The sequence below is a fragment of the Dermacentor variabilis genome, chromosome 6 (assembly GCF_050947875.1).
Source record: "Dermacentor variabilis isolate Ectoservices chromosome 6, ASM5094787v1, whole genome shotgun sequence".
NCBI classification, from domain to species: domain Eukaryota; kingdom Metazoa; phylum Arthropoda; class Arachnida; order Ixodida; family Ixodidae; genus Dermacentor; species Dermacentor variabilis.
In genome coordinates, this window is record NC_134573.1 from 163,049,648 (window position 1) to 163,073,933 (window position 24,286).

At 44.0% G+C, this 24,286-nt stretch overlaps 3 protein-coding genes across 3 annotated transcripts in view; 2 read left to right on the forward strand and 1 right to left on the reverse strand.

Annotated features, from left to right (window-relative positions):
• On the forward strand, positions 1–14,122 carry LOC142585639 (gastric triacylglycerol lipase-like). Its single transcript, XM_075696559.1, has 9 exons — positions 1–413; positions 1,198–1,405; positions 2,848–2,959; positions 3,766–3,916; positions 7,386–7,478; positions 8,602–8,760; positions 9,929–10,000; positions 11,511–11,579; positions 12,875–14,122. Exons 1-9 carry the CDS (start codon positions 297–299, stop codon positions 13,157–13,159), a joined length of 1,266 nt encoding a protein of 421 aa, XP_075552674.1. The 5' UTR covers positions 1–296; the 3' UTR covers positions 13,160–14,122.
• The window catches only part of LOC142585640 (palmitoyltransferase ZDHHC20-B-like), a 55,727-nt gene that overhangs the window by 14,018 nt on the left and 17,423 nt on the right, over positions 1–24,286 (reverse strand). The window lies entirely within an intron of this gene.
• LOC142584522 (lipase member M-like) overlaps positions 13,430–24,286 on the forward strand; it is a 16,711-nt gene continuing 5,854 nt past the window's right edge. The window contains exon 1 of the mRNA XM_075694635.1: positions 13,430–13,468. Coding sequence (XP_075550750.1) covers positions 13,430–13,468 — 39 coding nt within the window. The remainder of the gene's footprint in view (positions 13,469–24,286) is intronic.

Sequence of the window (24,286 nt, forward strand, 5' to 3'; positions counted from 1 at the left end):
GCCTGCAGCTTTCTCAAAAATGTCGAAGTGTCCGGAGTTTTTCAGTGTTTAACAAAAGCCGCAAAGGCAGTCATGCTTATGCGAAGCTGTTTATCAAGCCTTGCGTGGAATATGGAGATGTTCGAAGTAATTGCGGAATAGTGAGTGGTCGTGTGGCTGACATTCAGGATAGCATAGGCGCTACATGTTGAACGAACGCGCATCCTGGGAGAAGTTCTTCATTCTTGACATTAATATTCACCTTCTTGCTCTACGACCCCACTCAGAAAGGAGGACTACTGCTGTTCGCCAATGCAATGATTTTCAGCATGCTCCACAAGTATACTGCGAAGTTCCTTTTGCTGTGCTTGGCAGTAATCAAGCTAACGGAGAGCTTCGTGGCTGTGCCCGACGAAGACGCCAACAGAAGTACTGTATGTGTGTTCATTCAGATATTGTCTCACTGACGCTGACAATATAAGCATAGTGGAGCGGGTTGTAATTAACGCTACAAAAGAATACTAAAGTTCCATGCATGTGCTTTTCATTAACTCTTACCGAGGTGAATGAATCCCCGAGGAAAAGCTCTTCTAGGTTAAAAACAAGAAGGTTCCTGTAAACATAGCCATGGATGTCTTACTCATATCTTTCTCATCAGGATCTAACTTTGGCATCATTCATTAAATTTGTAAAGACGCATTTACGACTGGAAATAGAACACAAGGCGGATAAAGCAATGGTACAAGCAGTAATAGGTCCTTGAAAGGTGCATTCAGGGGTAATTGTTTTTGTTAAAAGATTTCATAGGCCATGAGTTTATGACCAAAAAGAGAGAATGGTCAAATGGGAGTAAATTTTTTCGGGAAGAACCAAAGCCGGGAGTGATAGACAAGCCGGTTGTTTTTTAAGAAGACGATTTAGTTGTGGAAATACTATGTAAATACATCTGCAGAATCATCCTAAATATTTTATCAATATCGCTGAAAATACATATATCAAAATGTTCACTCGAAATGTTCTAAACGATGCTATATATATATATATATATATATATATATATATATATATATATATATATATATATATATATATATATATATATATATATATATATATATATATATATATATGTAACACGGCATACTTCTTGTAACGCATGCACAGAAAAAAGATGTGTTCCGCCAATATCGGGGTGCCAGCTAGCGTAAATCATTTCAGGCCGAGTTAATAGCAAGCAAGGGCTACCCTGTGGAAGAGTACACCATCACGACCGAGGATCACTACGCCATAACGGTGCATAGGATACCAGCAGGGCGGGAAGGAGTTCAAGGATTGCCAAGAGCGCGAAAGACTGTGGCCTTTTTGATGACCGGGCTCGAAGGAAGCAGCGCGGACTTCGTGGTGAACATGCCACATCAGAGTCTTGGTGAGCTGTTCTAGAACCTATAGCCCTGATTTCGTAGCACTGTTGCAACATCTTGGAACTATAGCGGCGTGAAAAAAATTCATCGGTATTGGATTACCACGTGTCTGCGAAGCGACTCTGCCTCCTCGTTTGTCTAGGCCCAATCTTCATTGGATTTCTATTGAATTTCATCATGTTCAACAGCATCTTCAAGAGCCGCTCACACTCGCTACGGTAGAGAAGTGGTTGTGGCGTTGTGCTATTGGGCACGAGGTCGTGGGTTCGACGCACGGACGGGGTGGCCACATATTATAATTGGGACGAGATGCAACAACTATCATTTGCCGTGGTTCTGGTGCACGTTAAAGAAGAACTCCAGCTGGCTAAAATTTCTCCGGAGCCCTCCATTACAGCGTCCCACGTTTCTTTGTGTACGTTTCTTGGACGTAAAAGTTGATGAAGCACCACTCCTTTCGTGCCACAATCACTTACTTCCTTATTAAAAGAGGGAATGAATATCACACTTGTAGAAATTACAATCCACGTTGGCGTACTTTTGCGGCGCGCAATCATCAGTGGTTCACGTAAGCCTGCAGCTGCTGCACGTGCGGTTTTACAACATCGCTTAATCACGCCTAGCCGCTTGTGATGCTTCAGATTGACCCCGCGAAAACGTTCGTTACGACAGCGGCCGCCATTATCATCTCCTTTTGCTTCCGAAACAAGCTAGCGTAGCTCCCATTGTGCTCATAGACGTGACCTTCTTATAACGATTGTTCAACCCTCTCTTTGCCGTCAATAGCTGTCTCTGAAAGCTTTGCTCAGTCCATTCTCTTGCAAAGCGAGGCTATCCATTGTCTTCCCGCCAATTCTACCCATAAAATCAGGCTGGTATGTTTGAGCACTCTGAGTTACGCGAATGGCCATTGTAGCTCTGTCAGAGGGAACCACCCAGGAATAAACCGCGACACAATTTCCGCAATAATAAAGTTCCATCCTGATCCTCCGCGCTTTTCGTCTCTTAAGATGTATATTAAGATTTTGAGTTGATCTCACGCTTTTTTGCGCCGAGAGACCCCATATGGCCAAATTATGAGGATGAAATTGAGAATGTAGGCAAATATTTTGCCGCCGGCTTCTCCACAAAAAGTAATACATAGGACTTGTGGACACAATAGGTTCTCTGCGGCACCTGCAAGGCGTTTCTTGGATTCGCACAATCGTTAAGCCTTTTCGAGAGTTTGTAACTTGCTTGGCGCTGTCATTAAGTGTTTAATGACTAAGATAAGCAAATTAAAAGAAGAGGCCCATCTTCTGGTGGTCCGGCTATAGTTCAGCTCAGCTTATAACATCAATGCAACGGAAAACTTATGGTTATCAATAAAATAATCATTAAAAAGAACATGCTAGTAAACTTCTAATGTAGGCCCATTAAAAAGGAGTTTCTTCAACTTTCTGTTTAGGTTTCATCTTAGCCGACCATGGCTACGACGTGTGGTTGGGTAACGTCAGGGGCACCAAGTATTCAAACCACGCCTGGCTGAGAAAGGAAGGAAAAGATTTTTGGGATTTTAGGTAAGTGCGTATATCAACTAAATTTATTATTCTAGTCGCTGGCTCAATGGAATAAACTTTAGGATATCTTCTAATAAAAGAAACGAATTTCCTGCTACAAATACATTCTTGTAAGCCGACTCGGCATCTCCTTGTTTGTGCCGAACCACTTGCCCCATGTGTGCGATCATAATTACCATTGTCATCAGCCTATTTTATGCCCAATGCAGAACAAAGCCACTCCCAGTGATCTTCAACTACGCACACAGGTGCATTGTATCAGCCGACACCACCCTGTGTCTACAAATGTCATAATTGTATCGCGTAAATTCATCTAGTGTTCTAATAGATTGCGTTTTCTTTCACCTAGCATGCCTTGTGATACTTGAATAGACAACCGATTATCTACTTTACGGTTATAATGCGCAACGCAAATAGACGTTAAGGCTAGAAGACGTTCTTTTGTATCGCTCGGCCCGTTTCTCGTACGAACCAATCACGAAAGATGCACTTTGTCTATGATTTGCGTATGATAGTCTCACTTGTTCTTTTTTTGGCCATAAATACAGATACAGACCCCTCAACGCAACACCAATATCGCAGCCACACACGCGATGTTGCATCCGTAATTACCACCTACTTACATGACACTGCTGAGACAGCAGCAACGTTGGCCAAAAAATGATTGTATTGTTCTCTGTTTTCTCATCCTATCTTTACTTCTTCTCGTTCCGTCAGGTTACGTTGCGCATAAAACGTTGTGCGAAATATAGTCGCTTTTCTTCAAGCACGTGAAATTTGATGACGTCATCATCCGTATTTTGCAGTATCGACGAAATGGCCGCATACGACCTACCAGCGCAATTAGACTGGATACTCCAAAAGACGCAGCAGCCTTCATTGCAGTACGTAGGGTGGTCCCAGGGATGCGGTATCATGTTTGCCTTGCTTGCGGAGAAGCCAGGATACAACGACAAGGTAGGAACAAAAATAATATACCAGAATCACCTGTGCTCTACCGCGGCTATCAATTTCAACGATTAACCAGTTCATGAGAGCCGCGTGGCTGGTTTATTTGCTTCATTTCCGGAATCAAATGCCCTTATTCGCAAGATTTTCGTTCTGAAGGTGCATATGTAGTTATCTGGCGCGAACTGCGTAGATCCCTATAGTTCTCGCTGAGAACGATAATCTCCGGGACTGCAACTTGCAGGTCCTCGCCCGGGCTTGCCAGTGTGAGCATCGGTCGCCTTCGGTCGCCTTTTACCCGCCAGTCGCAAATGGTCGCGCAACCTCCTCAAGTCTCTGGTGTGATCGAGCCTTGAAATTGATCAAGGGAGAGATTCCCCTTAGAGGGAAGATCTTGGTCAACCTCCAACGCATAGAAAAATAAATTCAACAAGAGGGGACACTCGGTGAAAATTGGCAACAGGAAACACATCACTTCTGTTATCCGCCCCATCCGTTAGCTGACGCGAGGAAAGAAAATATGAAATGGCCTTACAGACGTTTCGTTCTTAACAGCGGATCTGTTCTAAGTGGAGCCTTCGCCGTTCGTTGTCCGGTGTCACGCGGGGGAGCGGGCGGTGCAAGGGGCAGAGGGCGCGCCCGGGGAGGGAGGAGGGAAGGGGTATAGGAGCAGGTGTTTCGCCGGCACTTCCGATGCTGCGCGAGCAGCATCGGAAGCTTGCATTAGAGCGGCAGCGCCGACGTCGCGCAAATCCCGAGCTTCGAGAGCGAGCGGCGCAAGCAAAGCGCCAGCGGAGAGAAACCACTATGGCCGAGTATCGAGAACGGAAAGCGCAAGCCAAGCTCCGGTGGAGGCAAGCCAACCCCCCCTTTCAAGAGAAGGCAACCTAAGCCAAGTGCCAGCAGAGGCAACCTAAGGAGGTCGGAGGTCGAGGTCGAGGTCTGAGGTAGGAGGTCGAGCAGACACGTCGAGGCAGAGAGATTCTTCCCGCAGAGGGTGCCGATGGACGGTTCGGGAGAGAATCCCTCGACCATGAGTGCGGCCACAGCTGCAAGGTGTGTGATATACTGTGGTGTGATCACGACCTCACACAGCTGAAGAGTGTGCGCAATCCGGAATCGAAGCTCGAATCTAGCAAAACTACCGCGGAGTTCGCCTGTTCTGTTGGGTATGGCATGAAGAACTTTATTTAGGTCCTAAGAGATCATTCTGGGACTGATGCGGGACCCTTCCACGTCGCGCGTGGCGTGAGCACAAAAGTTCCTATAAAGTCCAAAAAAGTGGTGTCCCACCTCCAAATTAGGTATCCGCTGAATCCTATCGTCCTTACGGATCTGATGATATTTAATGTGTGCCACGATAGGATCAAAAAAGGCGCGGAAGCGTTCGAAAAAAACCGACCCACAAAAGGCTACAAGCCTCCCTTGAACTTCGTCGTCTTCCCCTCTCATGTTGGGCTCCTGGCGTATTCTTGCGTTCCTTCTGCACTTCGACTCGGCACCACTTCACTATTGGACTACGGCAAGGTGAGAAATCTTGGTTGACAGTCTGCGATGCATTTCAAGCAATGTAGGCTTCTACAGCGCGGAACCGAGACATGTGACGCAGTGAGCAAAACATGAAGCAGTTGGTTTGAGTTAATGACTTGTTTGCGACGCTTTCTATGAGCCCAACATTATTGTAACTTATTTCGGTAGTCTTTAGACACGCTCACACACTCGGCTTTGTGACGCAGTTAGCGAAAACCAAGTCGGCCATGGGACTCAGTTTCTCGTGCATGCAGTGAATCTTACTGGGACATGTTTTGGCGCTTTCTCTGACCTGCTACGTTATTGCAACTAATTTCAGTACTTTTGGGGGTACTTTCGGAGCACAGTGGCCCCGCCCGGCGTTGTGGCGCAGTTAGTGAAAAGCAGCTCGGCCGTGCGACGTAGTTAGTTTCGCGTGTACTCAATCTTACTGAGACAAGTTCGTGACGCATTCTCTGGCCCCGAACATTATTGTAATTCGCTTATTTTTTACATACTTTTGAGGCACACTTGCCGCGCCTGGCGTTGTGACGCAGTTAACAAAAAAGCAGCTCGGCCATGGTGACAGTTATTTTGGCGTGTACTGAATCTTACTGGGACAAGTTCGTGACGCTTTCTTTGGGCCCGTAACATAAACCTTCTTTCGGTACTCACGCTTGTCGAAAACGCGGCAAGCGATTGCCAAGAATGATAACACACAGAGTGTTGCTTGAAGCGGCGGAATGCGCAAAAGATAGCGCCGAGGAGCTCAAACATCAAGAACTCGGAAATTCTGCTTTCTTAAAACCAACGTATTTCTCTTGAATGCGCGTAGAAGGCATTATGCGAGCGTCTAGCATGGTCTGGCAGAGCGCCTGTGTTGTGGCCACCTCTGTGTATACGTAGCGTACTATCGCGTCGGTTGAAGCCAAGTTCCTTTGGAAACGCGCAGTCGTTCGTGTATTTGTGATAAAGTGCAGGAAGTAAGGCTCAGGAATGAGGAAATGCTTGGAAATCTGACATTTTCGTGATATGGTATGTACGGTATTGTTTGGGATGAGTCGGGTATTTTGCACCCCATGAGTGTAAAAGCGAATTCCTTTTGTTTGTAATGCCGGCCATCCACCACTTTCGCACGTTTCACCTCTACACTCAGCATTCCTATGAGGCCTAAATACCAATATGACACATGCTTGTAATTTACTTTTCTTCAGCTGATGCCGCCCGGTGGAGCTTCGTACGGGAACTATTGCTGCTTTCCTTGTGCCACAACGTCGGATGAATGCACAAAAAGCCCGGAACGAGCATTTATACAGAGCGAAATAAACATTTCCTCATTTACAAGGCGTTTTGCGTCTACTTTATGAAATTGCACGTGGCACAGATTCGATGGAGGCTAGTAAAGATCGTTTACAATCATTTTTAATAAATAATAAAGCGATTCCGAACCAAGACCGCGTGCGGTTGAGCAGCAGAATAAAATAAAAGAAAAATGCTGCGCCGATTAGCGCATCCGGCGTAGTGCGTGACAGCTAGCGTTCAAAACGCGCGCGCCCAAAACCGAAACAGGAAGGAGTTAGTTAAACCCATCTGTTTGGTGCTGTACAGTCAATTCGGCCACTGGGCTCTATGGGAGTGTCCGTTTTTGTTGAATGTCTTTGTCTGTGCCAAAGTGTGAAAACGAGTGTGCTGAGCAGGCAACAAGATGCACGACGTGTGGGCATGTCGATTGGTAAAAGTAGTACGATTCTTTCCTTCACAAATGATATGAGTATTTTTACCTCTATCAATCATGAGCAAATACAACACACTCCTTCGCCCTCCTCCACGTTACGGGCGCGAGGGGAGACGCCATTCAATGGGTGTGCGGAAAAATACATTCCCTTTTGTTCATAGTGGTATACGGGCGGACCATGGCAGGCTGGCAATTGACATGGGCCCATGCTTTTCTTTCGTTTTTATCCGACAGATTCAACTTTTCCAGGCTATAGCACCTGCAGTTTTTTTGGGTCACATGACGTCGCCTATGAAACGTCTTTCTGCGTATTCCAAGCCGATATACGTGAGTATACGGTGCAGTATCACATTTTTTCTTCGGCGTGCCCACTCCGACAACGGGAGATAAAGGGCACTTTCAAGTCAAGCATAGAACTGTGTGGCTACACAGGTATACACATGTCATTCCTCCCTTAGCAGTATCAAAATAGGCACAGAATTAATAACTTGGCGCATATATTTTCATTACTTCTCTGATAACAGGCTGACCTGCAATAAGCGGTAGATTAGGTTCTTTAACCAAACAGTTCGTTATGTGTATCCTGTTTTTGTTTTTGTTTTCTGCGAGAAGTTCGAAATTTACTGCTACACCGTGTATATGACATGCCTATATAGGGTGTCCCAGCTAACATTAGCCAAGCTGATAAACGAAAGAAACAAGATTTAAAAAACACGGCGCAAGATATGATCTGCACACTCACGGTGTTCGAGCGTCAGACCTCTGACGACCGAACACAGTAGGCTTTGTAACTGCATTTTGCACCTTCTTTCTTTGTTGTTATTATTATTATTATTATTATTATTATTATTATTATTATTATTATTATTATTATTATTATTATTATTATTATTATTATTATTATTATTATTATTATTATTATTATTATTATTATTATTATTAACTTCAACAGCTTGGCTAGCCACCCACCGCGGTTGCTTAGTAGCTACGATGTTGAGCTGCTAAGCGCGAGATCGCGCGATCAAATCCGGGCCACGGCCGCCGCATTTCGACGGGGGCGAAATGCAAAAACACCCGTGTACGTAGGTTTAGGTGCACGTTAAAGAGCCCCAAGTGGTCCACATTTATTTGTTTAAACAGCTTGGCTAAGGTTAGCTGGGACACCCTATATACACATGTCTTAAAACGTGAAGATGAAAACATTTTCAAAGCATGTTTAGAATCCTGGGTCAGATGCTGGATCCGCAACACGCTAGCGTGTCGCGCAGCCGAACCCTCACGGTGCTCTGAAAAGAAATGTAAATCTAACTTCAATCATCTGACGTTCGCAAGCTCTCCAACATGCACACTGCTGTGAAACCGAATACCACAAAGCAAGTACGACTTCAAAGCGGTGCTCTGCATCCTGCACTACTACTTATCGAACACTCTCGCTCTTTCTTTGTTTCAGGAGATCGGTGAGGTTATATTTCAGGGAACAATGCTGGGAAGACACAACGACTTCATCGACAAAATTAAGCAAATGTCTTGCAACCCAGTTTTTCCAAGCATCTCCTGCCGGGCGGCTTTCTTCTTCGTCAACAGAGGATTCCCTGTCGACATAAACATGGTAAAGCTATAGTTAGCGTGGCATTTTTTAAACAATGCACTTAATATTGCCTTTTCAGTAGAAATTGTTTTACACTCAAGTAGAAAATTGGCAATCACCGTTGTAGTTACTCGAAACACGCCCTAAGCGCTTACTTGCTCCTTCTGCGGAGGGTGCTAGATATTTCATGCTGAGGTAACTGGAATGTCTGCTCAAAGCACCTTTCTTCAAAGTTGAAGCGGCTATATATGAGTCTTCATTGTCGGGGTTGTCTGACGGCAGCCGAACGTGCTTATTTTAGAATGTTTCGTTTTCTACAGTTATGTATGATTTGTCTGTAATTCTGACTTGTAGAAGAATCAGATATTGCGTTGTATTCAAACTTTGCAGATCATATGGCTGCGTATGTTTAGTTCACTTGTACAGCCTTCATAGTTATATGTTCGTGTTACACGTTGGATAACTAAATAATGTACATGCAGTCCCGCATGAAAGCGCGTATACTTCAGCGGTATGTTAAAGCTATATGTGTATAGATAAACTGAAGAGTAACGATAGTGATGATGGTTATCATTATCCTGAAACTATATCCTTGTGAGTGCAAGTTCGGCATTTGTGAAATATAACAAGGCAGAAACTGAAGGAAGTTAATCTACGTCTCGCACTACGCGCTTCACTTACTGTGCATAAGAAACTTTCGAAAATATCCTGACTTCGAACAGCCGTCACAGTGCTTGACACATTCAGCGCTCGACATACAGTAAACGTAGTGTAATCAGGCTTAGTAATATTACACAGCGTTGCACGACGTGACAGCTTGAGCGACGTGACAGCGACGTGACAGCCTTAGCTTGAAGGTCAGCATTTGTAAACAGTTCATTAGTGAACGCTAAAGGTTGTGTTTCTCAAGAGAAATATTTTCGAAAGCCGCGCTGAGCAGCGTTGCTTTGCTAAATTAGAATATATGATGTGTTCTAATAACTTGTGCGGTATTCTTGTTAATGAGATGGTCCGCTAATTATTAGGAGAGAGCGCGTCATCTAATTTGTGAACTGCAACCACCTTGCCTACTTTCCAGTAGCCGAGAAGAACAGAGCACTGTAACGCCTGTGTGAAAAGTTTAGACAAAATAACAGAAGAAAACACTGCAGTGCACTTGCTTGAATTTTGAAGTTTACCTTCTCCACAGACCAGGCTGCCTGTGTACCTGGGCAATAGCCCATCTGGGACATCCGTGCGCAATCTCCTTCACTACGGTCAGGTAGGCTACTTTGTTTGTGCGCTCAATATATGCGATACGTTCTAGTATAGTACAAGAGATTTGTGGTAAAAGAATTATCGAAGATGTGCGAAATCCAGCGTGGCAGACAAAGAACCATATAAAGTGCGACCACAAAGAGGGTATTGCAGTAATTCTCACATCACACTCTGGATGATCATAGAATAACATTGCCTCAGTGTCATTGCGCCAGTGGCGCTCTTCGTGAATCGAAACACACTATACATGACTCGGACTGCACTGCTCTATGTGCTGAAATAAAGCTGTACGCGTCATTTCTTGTTAGATCAGTTGCCTCTGAGAACGCCTGCTTTAGTGATGCACAGGATGTCCCAGCAACCATACGCCAAGTTAAAAAAACGCCAATATTTTGCACGAATAAAATTAAATACATGTTGTTCACAGTCATGTGCTTAATCACTGACGTCCATTTTTTATATAAAAACAATCAGCTAACTTTTTCATTGCTCGAATTTTCGATGATATAAATTAGTGGGTTATAGAGAAGAAATATAAAAATGAGGTGCTTCCAACAAAATAGAGCAAGGTGGCAGATAAAGAAAGTCCCAATGAGATTTTAAAATATGCCACGTAACTGAGTATCCGTGCGCGCGGAATAGCGGTGCCATCATACAGTTTCAGTGGGAAAGCAAGCTGTTCATCTGTTACTGGGTCAAGTGGTGTTGATAACAGGGGTCTTGTTCTTTCCACGACGCGCGAACATCTCCTGGCTATTATTGCGCTTCGAGATCACGGAAATGCGCTTCCTTCAATGGCGAGTCTGAGAAGAGCAGTTTACTTTTCCGTAGAGACTGTTTGGAGGCGCCGATATTCCGTGCGCTCGGGTTCGCATTCATATGGCAGTTTCCATATTTCGCGCGTTTTCTCTATTTGCCGGTAAAGGTAAACACAACATGTGTACCTTGCTGCAAACGCCTCGATTTGAAGTGTCTTATGAGTCTATACAAACGCCTGATTGACATCATCTCGCCAATTAGAACAACATCTAAAATGCTAGATAATTATTTTAATTAATAGATTGGGTGTCAGTGACTAAAACATCACGGCATTTCTCTGCAAGAGTGTAAACAATGTGCATTTTGTATTGTTCAGTTGGAACGATGGGTGTTATTTCTTTACTCGGTACATGAAGGCTACCCAGTATATGTGTTTGGAAGCTCTGGTCCTGGCATCCATCGTCTTCCTGATATATTAACTCCAGTGCCGTAAATGTACACGCTCAAAGGACGGGTTGTTAGATGAATGCGAAGTACGTCTTTAGAATTTGTTTACTTATTGTGATTTATTGGAATAAAATATTTACATGCCATAGGTTGAAGGTGGTAGGAGTTAAGTGTACCTACGTTTCGAAGTTTTCAGTAGACAAAGATTTCAAGCTAGAAGCATTGCTTAAGTGAAGGAGAGGTGTCCCTTGAAGATGGTAGCACAAACCACGTCCGCCTTCACGCTCTGATTTCATTGTTCATTGCAGTTGACAAAGTCAAAGAGATTTCAAAAATTTGACTGGGGACCAAAAAAGAACTGGAAAGTGTACGGAAAGGTACGTGCTCCCGTGCAAGATCGTTTCGCGTTCAGAAATTTTGGCTGGAGAAAAAATGCGCAGCTGATTTGTGTACCCTTACTCTTAAAGTGCAAGGGCCCCACTGTATAAATATAATGCAAATTTATTCAAAAGTGGTACCTAGCTTTGTTATTTAGCCTTGACAACAGATGCAGAGATATACAAGTTCTAAACGTTGTTTTAACACCGCAGCCACTCCACGTCAAATGACTCAGCGCGTGCTCCGCTATCACGCATTGTAGTGACAAAACGTGTATGCTTTGGCATTCTTCCTTTCTCCGCCGGTGTTCACTTCAGCTATCAAATTACTTCCCCTGAATCAGCGAGGCTTCTGTGTTTTGCGAGAACCACTCTGCGTGTATCCTAGGACAGTTTCTATTACTAACATTTTAGACAACTAATTCATGCTAATGATGGTTCAAGTGATGGTTCATCCAGTTCCGCTTTGCGTAAAATGTTCTATGATGTCAAAGAACCGCAGCACGCAAATGTGCTGTCAAGATGGAACAGTTCAAGAATTTTTCTTGAAGTAACACTTCCGTCCAACAAAATGGACGCAGCTGAAAAGTGATTTTCGTGAATAAATCCTACAATCGGAATTATTCGGTTATTCAGTGGGTTGTCGTGGAACGGTCTATAATAACAGTGTGTCAGCTACTTCATTTCTTTCGCCTACAGTAACAGAAGAAAAAGATGAAAAAATAAAGTAAGGTAAAAAAATATGCGGCTGCCATCACGCCCGGATCCAGAATAAATAGAAGTGTAATCTACTACACAATGCCAGATCTACGTCAGCCAAAGTATAAGCAAAGAAAATGCAGTGCATACTTGGTTACTACGCAAACGCTACACCATGATTAGGCAGGTGTTCATCACCTGGTCAGCTAATAATTATAACATGACGTGTGAACCAAAGACCGAGTTCACAAAGTTTTCGTTCGTAAGTGCTCTTCCCATTGGCCAGCTGGCTTCGTTGATGATATGCCCTAAATTAAGACTGGCTGGTATTTTTCTAGCGTAACACGCCTTTGTGAATTCGGGCCCAGTTCAGCAGAGACAACGCAAGCCTCACACGTGGGCACAAAATAGTCGCAAAGAAATAATGCTGCTAAGTAAGGTTTGTTTGTCGGCAGGTCTACAGAGGTAACGGTATCGGGATTTTTCTATGGCTGGCTGAACTACATCGCCTACCACAGTGTGCCCGAGTGGTTTCCTGTAGCTTACGTCGCTTTGCTGCTCGATATGGCGCTGTCAGAAAGTGTCCTTCATTGCAGCTACTACCACCGAAGTACGACTTGCGCAAAGTCACAACGCCAGTAGCCATCTACTGGGGCGATGGAGACGTGTTCGTCACACCACGTGATGTAGCACGCCTCGCCAGGAGCCTGCCCCATGTTGTACTCAACTACAAGGTGCCCGTACCCGGCTTCACACACTTTGACACTGTGTGGAGTGTCACAGCTTGGAAGCACCTTTACAAAAAAATTTTAGAACTGATGACAAAGTACTCTTCTTCTATATCAACTGTGCACATGTCGCCCCACAATTCAAACGAATGAAATAAAAAAAGATGTCCTGACCCCTCGCACTATGGGAATCAACGTTGTGAAGCATTGTGCAGGTAACTGACTATACAGCATTGGTTGGGGTTCGACAAAGCGATACGAGATGGACCAACGTGTTTGTGTATGTTAAGTAGTTGAGTGTGTGGATCACGAGCGTATACTACGTGTGCGTGATGACAGCCTGACGACTACGGCCACGTTGAAGACGCCGTATGGCGCCAACGGCACAATTCCTATGCTGGTCTTTAGGCGCCAGCTTACGACATGGAGATGGTTGGATTCAACACGGTAGTCAACGAGGGAGTAAGCGGGAGAAACGCGGATTGTGACATCATCAGCGACTACGTCTATGTGTGAATAGAGTGTATGCTGAAACGATGATGGCATTTGTACTCCGAAGAAACGTTATAATACGATTATATTTGTCGATCATGAAATTGGCGCAACGTCGCAATGTTTCTAGGTGGCGTTAAGTGCAACAAGGAAAGTACTGTGGAAAGTCGGCCGGTCCCGGAGATAGTTCAGTCTAACACGGAGCATCAAAGCATGAGCTGTGACGAGAAAAGAAAACGAGGAAGTGGCACAGGACGTACGCATCCAGTGTTTCAAAGAGCTAGCTGCCTTTGGAACCCGTAAAGTATACTTGCGATCATTACTTAATCCGTGCATGTGCTAGGAATTAGGCCACGATCGCGTGATCGCATGCTCGAAGGATTTTTGAATGCTGCGATGCCTATTTGACCAAGTAGTCATGGTGCAACCAGACTTAGAAAAGGCTTTTGGCAGAGTCAACCACGAGAGTCTTTTTTCCATACTAAATCATGTGAAAGCACGATCGGTTATATTAGAATGGGTTCAAATGGCTTATGAAAATTGTTATAGAAATATTGTTGTCAACCAACGCGTGACTGACAGTTTTAAAATTGTACGCTCCATAAAACAAGTAGGCTCATCGGTTATATTAGAATGGGTTCAAATGGCTTATGAAAGTTGTTATAGAAAATATTGTTGTCAACCAACGCGTGACTGACAGTTTTAAAATTGTACACTCCATAAAACAAGTAGGCTCAATATCCAGTTTGTTGCTTGATATTTATCTTGAGTGTTCTTAAACCAAGACAGTACTATATTAGGAAATACATGGATTCATTTTAGCGTCAAGTGAAATCAAACTCTTTCATGTGTCGATGACATAGCATTTTTCTTTTGTGGTAAAATGCATGCAGACTGTGATAAAATGTACGTAAAGTGGTAAAATGTTTTATATGTTTTGTAAGCAAACTGGTAGCATCGTCAAATACAAAAAATTCATGGGCCTATGGCATCATTCTCGGGAAACCACACCTGAGTGGTTTGAGGATATGCAATGCACTTACTCACCCGTTAGGTATCTTGATGTGCCGATTGAGCAGTAGAAGAATCCGACGGACTTATGGAGAGAGCACACTGAACGAGCTCCAGAAAAGACACAGAAAGGTGGTGGCAGCGAATTGTCAATATTTTCCCGCTCAGCGGTGGGTAATCTTTATTGTATCCAATGTGTGGTACTTGCTCTAAGTGTTAAGCATGCCTGGAATAAGTGACAAAAACTGCACAGAGTGATGGCAGTTCTCGTATGGGGATCAGTGTGAGAACGCATCAGTAGAACGAATTTGTTTGGTACAGTAAGAGATGGTTTAAGTTTAGCACAATTGCTTTTCCTATAGATAATGTCACGAATTATATTTCTTTTTCCCTTGAATACGATTGCAGAGTGTCAAGAAGAAACCTTTATAACCACCTAGTGAGTACGATGCTGCTAGTGCTGGTTTATAGATTATTATACCATGCAGGTGGTCATAAAGATGTTCTGAAGATGGTTAAAAAATGCCTTTCAAGGCATCTACAAAGACAAAGGCAATACTTTATAGAAAGTGTTGTATTCTGCGCAGATTTCGCGAGCAAGAACCAGAATAGTTTATTTTGTTGAATGACCAGGCAAACTTGACGCTTTATTAGTACTATCCAGCAAGAGCTTTGCAGAAATCGCATCTATCTATATGATTATTTCTGACTGACTTTCATTTGTACCAAGACCGTAATAGAGAAAATAAACGCGATCGAAGCCTAATAGTTACAGCTCCGGGCTGCTGTGCTTCAGATAAGAGGTTTGATTCGTGCGTTGGTCACACAATACTTACTTCTTATTAAAGTGAGGCGCGAAGGAACCTACCCGCCTAACTACCGCAATGTGCGAAGAATTAGGGAAAAAGATGCTTCACATTAAAACATCCAATACTATCACTATTCTTCTGCTGTTCATATTATTTTTCAAGGTACACTTTTATCATTATAGTCATTCCAAAAGCTGTCATCCTTCTATACTTGGAGTACTGGAGGGGATAGGTGAAACATAATATAGCTTATTTCAGCTTATAACTTTTATCGGAAATTTGTAGGGAATTGTTTGAGACTCTCACACTGAAACTTGGGAGATGTTATTTTGCCCTTTTAAAGAAGAGAAAAGGTTGGCTTCCTGCATATACACAGGCCTTATTTTATAGCTGCTTGTGCAGGCGGGGTGCACATTGCTGCATTTCAATTTCATGTTACGATTTCACCAAGGCGAGACCAAAGTCAAACTTGTCAGAAAAAGAAAACAGCCACAATTACACTGTGTTCAACGACCCTCACTCCCTGTCACGCATCCTAAGGTATCGAAAGTCTCCATTTAGCGTTGTCTGTCTATCTAAGAACTCGCGCTGAAGGATCATCTTAAAACTCTTGCTCAGCCAGACGGCCCGCCCTCGACATGCGACAGCACAGGAAATTCAGGAGAATGGAAAGTCAAAGGAAGCAAGAAACTTCTGTGGCGCCTCCCTCAATAGAATAAGGCAGAAAGCTAAGTTCAATGAGGCCCTCAAACAAGCGGCCATGTTAGCGGTACGCCTCTCTCAATTACGGCCAACAATAAATGCAACAGTATTCCTGCTCTTTGGGCTCGCTTTCGTGGCAAAGAAGTGCCGAAACAAAAGTCTAGATAGCGTGGCTTGCTGAGGTCGCCGAGCTTGTCGAAAATGTGTCGTTGTCGAAAACTTCTTTCAGGGCAGTAATTAATGGTGTAGTATGACGATGCCACCTGTCAGATATTTCTCGGAAAATATGCTTGCGGGCAGTATCGGTCAAGCCCAGTGCGACGTATCCTTACCAGCCACCGTGTCATGCATCAGGGGGTATGAAAACAACCTTTGCAAATGCCCTTCTGAGAACGGACCACTTCGTCGGTTCCTCTTGTGCATTCAGGTAAAGGATTAGCGTATCTTTCATGCATAAAAATGTTGCTTGCATATGAAACGTGCAATTTATTTGACGTCTCCTACATACGAATCTTTTTTAGATGCCAACAAATCCATAAGGGCAATCACTAAAACTTTGCGATGTTTCTGCTCACGAATATCCAATCTGAAATGTCATGATCTTCCGCCAGCGGACCAGCTATGCGCCCTTCTTTGCTAGCAAAAGAGCGCCTGCAAACATCAGCATAGCATTCGGCCTAACAGGTTTGTCCAAGGGTTTCTGCACAGAGAGCCACCCTTTTATACCGTCCGCATCGGTCATTATATACGGGTGATGCCACCAGCGTTACGTTAACCGATGCTACCCTGCGAACTCGGAACACTTCACTGCAGCCTCCAGCTCTCACAAATTTACATACAATGAAATAGAGTTCCGTACGATGCATAATGGCACATTCCGCTCTTTCGCAATACAATGCTTGCTGTGGCCAAGAAGAGTTCTGTATACGGAAGCTCAGCCACCTAAAATTTCCAGATGTGTATTGCAGGCCTCAAGTTATTTTTTTATTGCATAACTACAAGTTGCTTTACATAAATGCTGCTTTGTGGTTACAAAAAGCTCTTCTAACTAAAAAAGATTGTGAGCTACGAACGATTATTGCAAGCACATTGACGTCTCGTCATGCTGTTTCATTTATTTTGTAAATTACATCACTAAAAACACTTACCATTAATTATAATAAATATAAAAGGTGTATGTTTCCCCGGGAAGTTGCATGCGTCCATCAAACTTTTTCTTGGCGACTTCAGAGCGCACGTTGGGGGCGCCGAAAATATGCTGAAGCTGGTGTTTGAATGCGGCCCACTCAGGCAAGGTGCTCTCGTGGTTAAGGAACAAAGTTCTGGCAACGTCAGTGAGGTAGAATGCGACGTTGCGAAGCTTGTGCATATCATCCCTCCGGTTAGACTCACTCACGTGGTCATAATTGTCCAGCTAGTCGTCAACGTCATCACTACGAAGGCCAGCGAACATGGTGGGATCGCGCTGCCGCGTGCTGACGGTCCATGAAGGGACGGCAGGTGGGGCAGGGACGGTGACGCCGGAGGCTCCTGGTGGATCTTCTTGGAACATGGTGGCGGAAAGGCGGAGCAAGCGGCGACCTGAACGAAGCTCCAGGGAAACTCGAAGGCGTAGAGGACCAAGGGATCGCGAGCAGCCTCCAACACTTGCGAGACAGCTGTTAAACCTTGACGGTTTATTTATCAGGCCACGCGCTGAAGAAGGTGACGCTGGCCAAGAGGATGACCATATACAGATGACGAAGACGAAAGAGGAATATAAGGCGCACAGTATTAAATCTAATTTTAGTTTAGTTTAGTAGCCAAGACATACGAAGCTTGCTCGAATTTTCGAAAAAAGCAGAATCAAAACGTGAGTAACATTAAACTTGAACATTAATTATTTGTGCTTACTCTAAGTAGATTGGTATGGTAAATGAATTTTTTATAAGCTGGAAACTCTTAGGATGACGCTATGGATGCCCTCAAGTTTTACCTGAAGCATCTGAGTTATCGAAGTAAGTATACTGCCATGTATATTCCAAGTGGATTTTACAGTATCATATTTAAACCCGTATGATAAAAAGTACTTACGCTAGAAGTGTTGGTCCAATGGCCAACTGCGCTTATTGGTAACCGGGCCTCTATATATTAGCGTCACATTCACAAACTATTGCCAGCTCGACACGAACCCTCGACTTCTGAAGTAAACAGTAGTTTATAAGGCAGCGACTTCTAAGAAATAATCGCCTTGCAGAGTTAACAAAGCGCACCAGTCACCTTAGTCAACTGTGTCCCCCCATCGTCGCGCTTGCAGAAGTTGAGACGCTTCTTCCATTGAATGAACGGAATTATAAGCCCGGCTAGTGTTTTTTTTTTCCTTCAGCATAGCATAGAGCGCTGACGGCGGGACAAGAAATTGGTGCCTCTGTTCGTAATTACGTCATCCGTACACTTTACTCTCAATAATTTTGAAAGCTTAAGAATAGAAGCAAATTAAATTATGGAGTCTTACGTGCCAAGACCCCGATATGATCATGCGGCACGCCCGTAGTGGGAGACTCATGAATAATTTTCACCACCTGAGGTTCTTTAACGTGCCCCAAATATACGGTACACGTGCGTTTATTTTTATCTTTTTTTATTTCACCGCCATCGAAAGGCTACCGCCGCGGCCGCGATTTGATTCCACGTCTTTGGGCGTAGTGCCACAACGCCGAAGCAACTATGCCACCACGGCGGGTATGTTTAAATATACCACTGCTATTTTGCATAAGTGATGAAATAGACCAGCAAACCTTTTTTTTTTCGCACTACTTCTTCTAAAAGGCCTGAGCGCTCGAAATGAAAATTGTATACGCTGCATTCACGCACGATTCACTTAGATCATTACAGTTGGCAAAGGCGAACGGCTTTCAAGAAATTTGATTACAAGAGCATGAATAACAAGAAGCTCTACGGGCAGCTACGTCTGACCGGCGTGAAAATGTTTCCTGCTCGAAATCGCGGGCCCAACAACGACATCACTCCGACAATCCTTTGCTTTCAGCAAAAACGCATTGTAGCATCTTCAACGGGCAGCGCAAGACGACAAAGACAAAAGGCAGGAAACATACAGGACAGCGCTGAACTCGGTGTTTCCTGCCTTTTGTCTTTGTCATCTTATGCTGCCGCTTCAAGATGTTCAACAAGTACTAACTCGCCCAAATGTCGATTCTTCTACACGCATTCTAGCATTGTTTGTTAAGTGAAGTGGTTAAGAAAGGGTAGAATAGCTATTTCCTATGATCGATCCATCTCGACCAATAGTGCTAATACTCGTTATATATAGTTCACAAGCAGCTGGTCAGCTTCTTATAAATATAAAGACCACAGTAGAGACCAATAAAATTATCTAAAGGCACGCTGGAATTTCACTTAAACGAATAGTACATTATGACAAAAGATAAAAACGTCGAAACTGGCATATGTGATAGAATATTCCGGCAATTAAGAAAGCGAGTTGTGAGGAAATCTGCAAAGCGGTGCTCAAAATATGTAAGCAAGATGTTTAAGGTGGTATCCGAACACATCCCATGTACTTGAAGCGCTTCCCGCATTCTCGTATGCAGCTACTAGCGTAGCCCCATGCAAGAACGTGGGAAGGCGTATCAGCTGCGGCTCTCGAGCCGCAGCCGATACGCCTTGTTCTTGTATTAAAAGAAAGCGTCGAAGGATATGCGAACCACAAATTTATTTTCATTACAAGTGTCTCCCTACTACAATATTAAGCCAGCCACCAAGTGGGCCACCATGGACCATTAAAACGAGAGGTCTGCCTGATTTTGTTGAAAAGCATCTCAAGATGTGGCCAATCAGTGCTCCTGTCCTTGTCTACGCCTTCTAATTATCAGGTATCCATACATACATAGAAGTTCTGTGGAAGCGATTTATCGATTAGCGTCGCAGTGACTTGCGGCTTATCTAGCATTTTTCCACCGGCTACCGCGTCCTGAGTTTGGTTCCCGGTTATAGCGGTTCGATACTTACAGGGAGAATGTAAAACCATTGGGTTTTAAGATTTAGGTGCACATTAAACAAACAGGTGGTCAGAATTATTCCTCAGCTCCTCTAATCGACTAATTATAGCATATGTTATTCCTAATATTATAATAATCATGTAAACATATAAAAACATTGGCAAGAGAAAGAAAAACGGTCTAACAATTGCATCTTAAAAGGACACCACGCCCGGCCGCATGCAGAGGAGAGAAAAAGAGAAAGAGAAGAAGGAGATAAAAGAAGAAAAAGGAAAGAGGAACAAACAATACTTCACACGATCACACGCAGAAGTACCAGCGTGACAGACGAGAGTCTAGTTTCGTGGTTGACAAGAATTTCCAGTACAGCTTTGTGAGCCTTACATCGCGTCGATGCGCGACCTTTCGAAAAGAATATTGCGATAACAATCACATGGACACTTGACGTTAACTTCCGCGGTCGTCGTCGGTGTCGCCGTGATGCAGAAGGACTGCGACTGCTACAAACTTCTAGCGATCAATGCACTTTTGTTTCTTGTTATTTTTATCATCAGGGAATTGCTGGATCTACTCAACGTACTGACCGCCGCAGTTTCTTTTTCGACAGCCGTTAGACGAGGCAAAAAGCTGGAGCGATAGTATTGTGGCAAGCCACCGCTGTATAAGTGTAGGCTACAAATCAATATCTAAAAGAGCAAAGACTTACGTAAAACAAACGCAAGAATAATACAGGAAATGTAGAGTTCAGGACCGCAAGAAATTCGAAAGGAAAGTTTTTGACGCATCCGCCAGTGACGTCCTCATCGTAATAAGAACCGAGCTCGTCGTTACCTTGTTCCTTGTATAACTACCTGTCGTGGTTTGAGGGTGAACATGCGTTTTCACTGAGGTGAACTCTATGGATAGTAGAGTCTCTTATTTTCCGAGGAAATAGTAACAGCACGACATAGAAACCCTTCCACAGCGGATGAACACTTCTGGAAGCGCTGTAGAGCTTAATGTCTATGGGGAAGAGTGACCAGTGGAATCCCCGCGAACAAGCGGATCTAATTTCAAAACCAGAATCCATATGCAGCACGCGTTCAGTCAAACAATAACCGAGGACAAGCAATTTACTTTGCTTAAGGCCTGGTAAAAAATTTGGCTTTTACATTTTCATGTAGAGTTCCTGGCGAAGTAGTATTTCGTTAAAGAAGTGCTAGAAAAAACGGTTGTAAAGTGGTCGTTGTCTTTGATTACAGCAGGACTTGAAGCTAAGATATGTTAACGCGAGCTTCTCGGTAGCTCTCCTCGCTTCTGAAGAAAACTATGGCCATATTGGGACGATCCAGTCCTGGCTACCCAGCGATCTGACCATGTAAACGTACTCAAAAGAAAAGAGGGTTCCCTAAGAAGCAAAGTGTCACATGGAGCAATGAGAGCCGCTTATTTTGTAGCCTCATCACTTCTTGTAATCAACTGTCGCCGTCAACTGTCAGCCCCTTCCCTTGAAAGCAACTATGCCGCTCCAGTGGTTTACCGATTGTGCACTCTAGAAACTACACAGCCTTTCCCATTTCAGTCTATGTCGTAACTTAAGCTAGAATAATAGCATGCATGCTATTCTGATCATATCCATACCGCGTTCATTGCTCCTATTAGCATTACAAAAAGCCATTTCATTTCACCGCTCATCGTGCGGTCACAAGCATAACGCCTAAAGCTACCTGCTCACAATAGTAAATGGGGCTTTCCGCTACCATAACCAATAGCTCCGGTCGAAAATAGAAACACATCAAGGCTTTCTACAGCGACTGTACTTTTTAGGCTCCACTTTGAATGTAGCAATTTAAATGACAGTGGTATGCAGTAAAAATGGGCCTACCATGGTGCCCCGCGGGAATCCTGTTCCTTCCGTGATGAATTCTACGGGCGCATGTGCAGGTTAGTGTGCATATTCAGAGCGCAATCGCCCAGCTTTGGAACAGCTGTGGACAGGCGACTTGTTATTATCCCTATTTGCAAGATCACTACCCAACGCTAGGGAATCGGAGGTTAGCGCAACACTGTATGACGTCATTGTTTCGCACAAGAGGTAAAATGAGCTCGAAAGACGACAAACGCAGCACTTATATCAGCAGGTCTCGAACATTATCCCCTCGCGCACACAGCGACTGTTTTCGAAACGACCCCCACTGCATCAAAGTACAATAGACACAAGTTCGTATGTTTCTGTGTCGAACAATGTAGATGCGTGGAAGGTCGCCCAGCATATTCCATGGCGGTCAGTGCCAAGAGTGTTCCGCCAAAGCAGCTGCATTTATAAGAGTGATTTTGAGATTTAAAAGGTGAGAGTTCGGTGGCTACCATGTATTACCTATTTCGCTTGCGTATCACATGCATAAGTTAAAGGTCATCTTCATGTAACGCAGTTCATGTCTGTACACGTTCATGATCTTTTTTTATCCCGGCATAACAACCATTAACAATTTCACAGCGGGAAGGGGTGGCTGCTTTTCGCCAACATGATGATTTCGAATATGAGACGAGGACACGCTGTGAGCCTCCTTGTGCTATGCTTAGCCATTTTTATGCTCACGAGCACTGAAATCGATGAAGACGCCTTCAAAAGCACCGTAAGTCTATGTACGTTCCTTTCCAATTCCATGCTTCCTAACGAGATGTGTTCACTTGTATTACCTAGAATAAGCACTGTAAAAAATAAACGGTGCATGCATGCCTTGTTATGCATGTATATCTCGATTGCGTCAAGTGTATCACGCTTGGTCTTGAAAATTCCAATGCTGACTCACTTTTGCTGTTTTCCTTTGTGTCCGGGGAATGCTCCTCCATTGCTGACTTAGTTATCACGTGGTCTACCAGAGGCCGAGCCAACAAAAGTACAGCACAGAGATTTACTTCAATCTATTTGAGGTTATGGGAACCGCCCCGATGTCGTGCTATATTTCAACCTTTTCTGCGTATGTTTAAAATTAATATAGCAAGAATGAAATGAAATCAATATACCACATGAAATACAGTTCTCATGCATGGAAGTGAGGTGAAAATGATATTTCTAACAAGATCTCCCTAGTGATGCTGCGGGCACAGACGACAGGAGCCACACCTACTGAAAAACCGAACCAGGTTCTGACAATTGGAAGGAAACTGCTTGCCAAACGTACGATTCGAGCTTCAATTTGAGTGTATAACTTTATTTTCTCCTAACAAAGCATGCTTTCTCACGATATCAGATGTTTAAAGATTCTTGAATGCTTCAGTAGAGGAAGAGGAGCAGATTTTAATGAAGAGAAGGAGAAGATGTCAGCCTTGAAAGCATGTCTGTAGCCTACTGCTCCTCACTGGAATAAGGGAAAGTTAGAGATACAGGGAAAGGTGGGTGGCAGGTAATAATAAGCTGTTGCTCTGCCGGTAAGGTGCAGCACGGCAACATTTTGAAGTACCTGTTTTTGTACACATGCGAATAATTCTCCAGTTTCAGTGCTCTCACGACAGTGCATTGCGCTGTCAATCTATAACTTGAGAATCTGATTCCATGATCGGCCGGCTCAAAGTAAGGCCAGTCTATCATACCGCTTTCTGGTAGTCAGCGAGATAGTGTACACGCTTCCTTAAGCCTACATTCCGATTATAAGACCTTTGTATAGCACATTATGCTTACAACTTAGCACAATGGCACAGCTGGTGATAGATAAGAGAGAGAGAGAGAGGGAGAGAGAGAGGAGCTCTTTATTGAAACGCAGACGACTTTGACGGTGCGTGTAAAGACGCAGGGATTGAAAGGGATTGAAATGCCCTAAGAGAGAAAGAGGTTCGAAGAAAAAAAAGTCGCAGTTTCGCCTGAAAGGCGAAGCACCGATTGCGATAGCAAATTAGTGGATAGCTGTACGAATTAAGGATAGTAGTTTTAGTGGCCGTATAAACATGTAAACATTCGCTTACTGACTAAATTAACGATGATAGAATGCGTAATCGTGACTCAACGGGCACGTAGGAAGAAACAGACACACAGAGACAGCGCTGTCTCTGTGTGTCTTTGTCCTCGTTCAGTCGCGCTTGCACATTCTATCGTGGACTCAAACTGACTAGCCGGCTAACGTGTTTTAACTAAATTAGAAAGCGCGGTGTCACGCGCGCACAGGTAAACATGAGCACATCTCTCTTGATGAGCGCGGAGACTCGCTGTCAAAATGCTGGGGTGAGGAATCGCGGCAGCAGAAAGCGAATTGGCCTTCGTGAATCTCACGCTTACACGCGAACGAAACGTC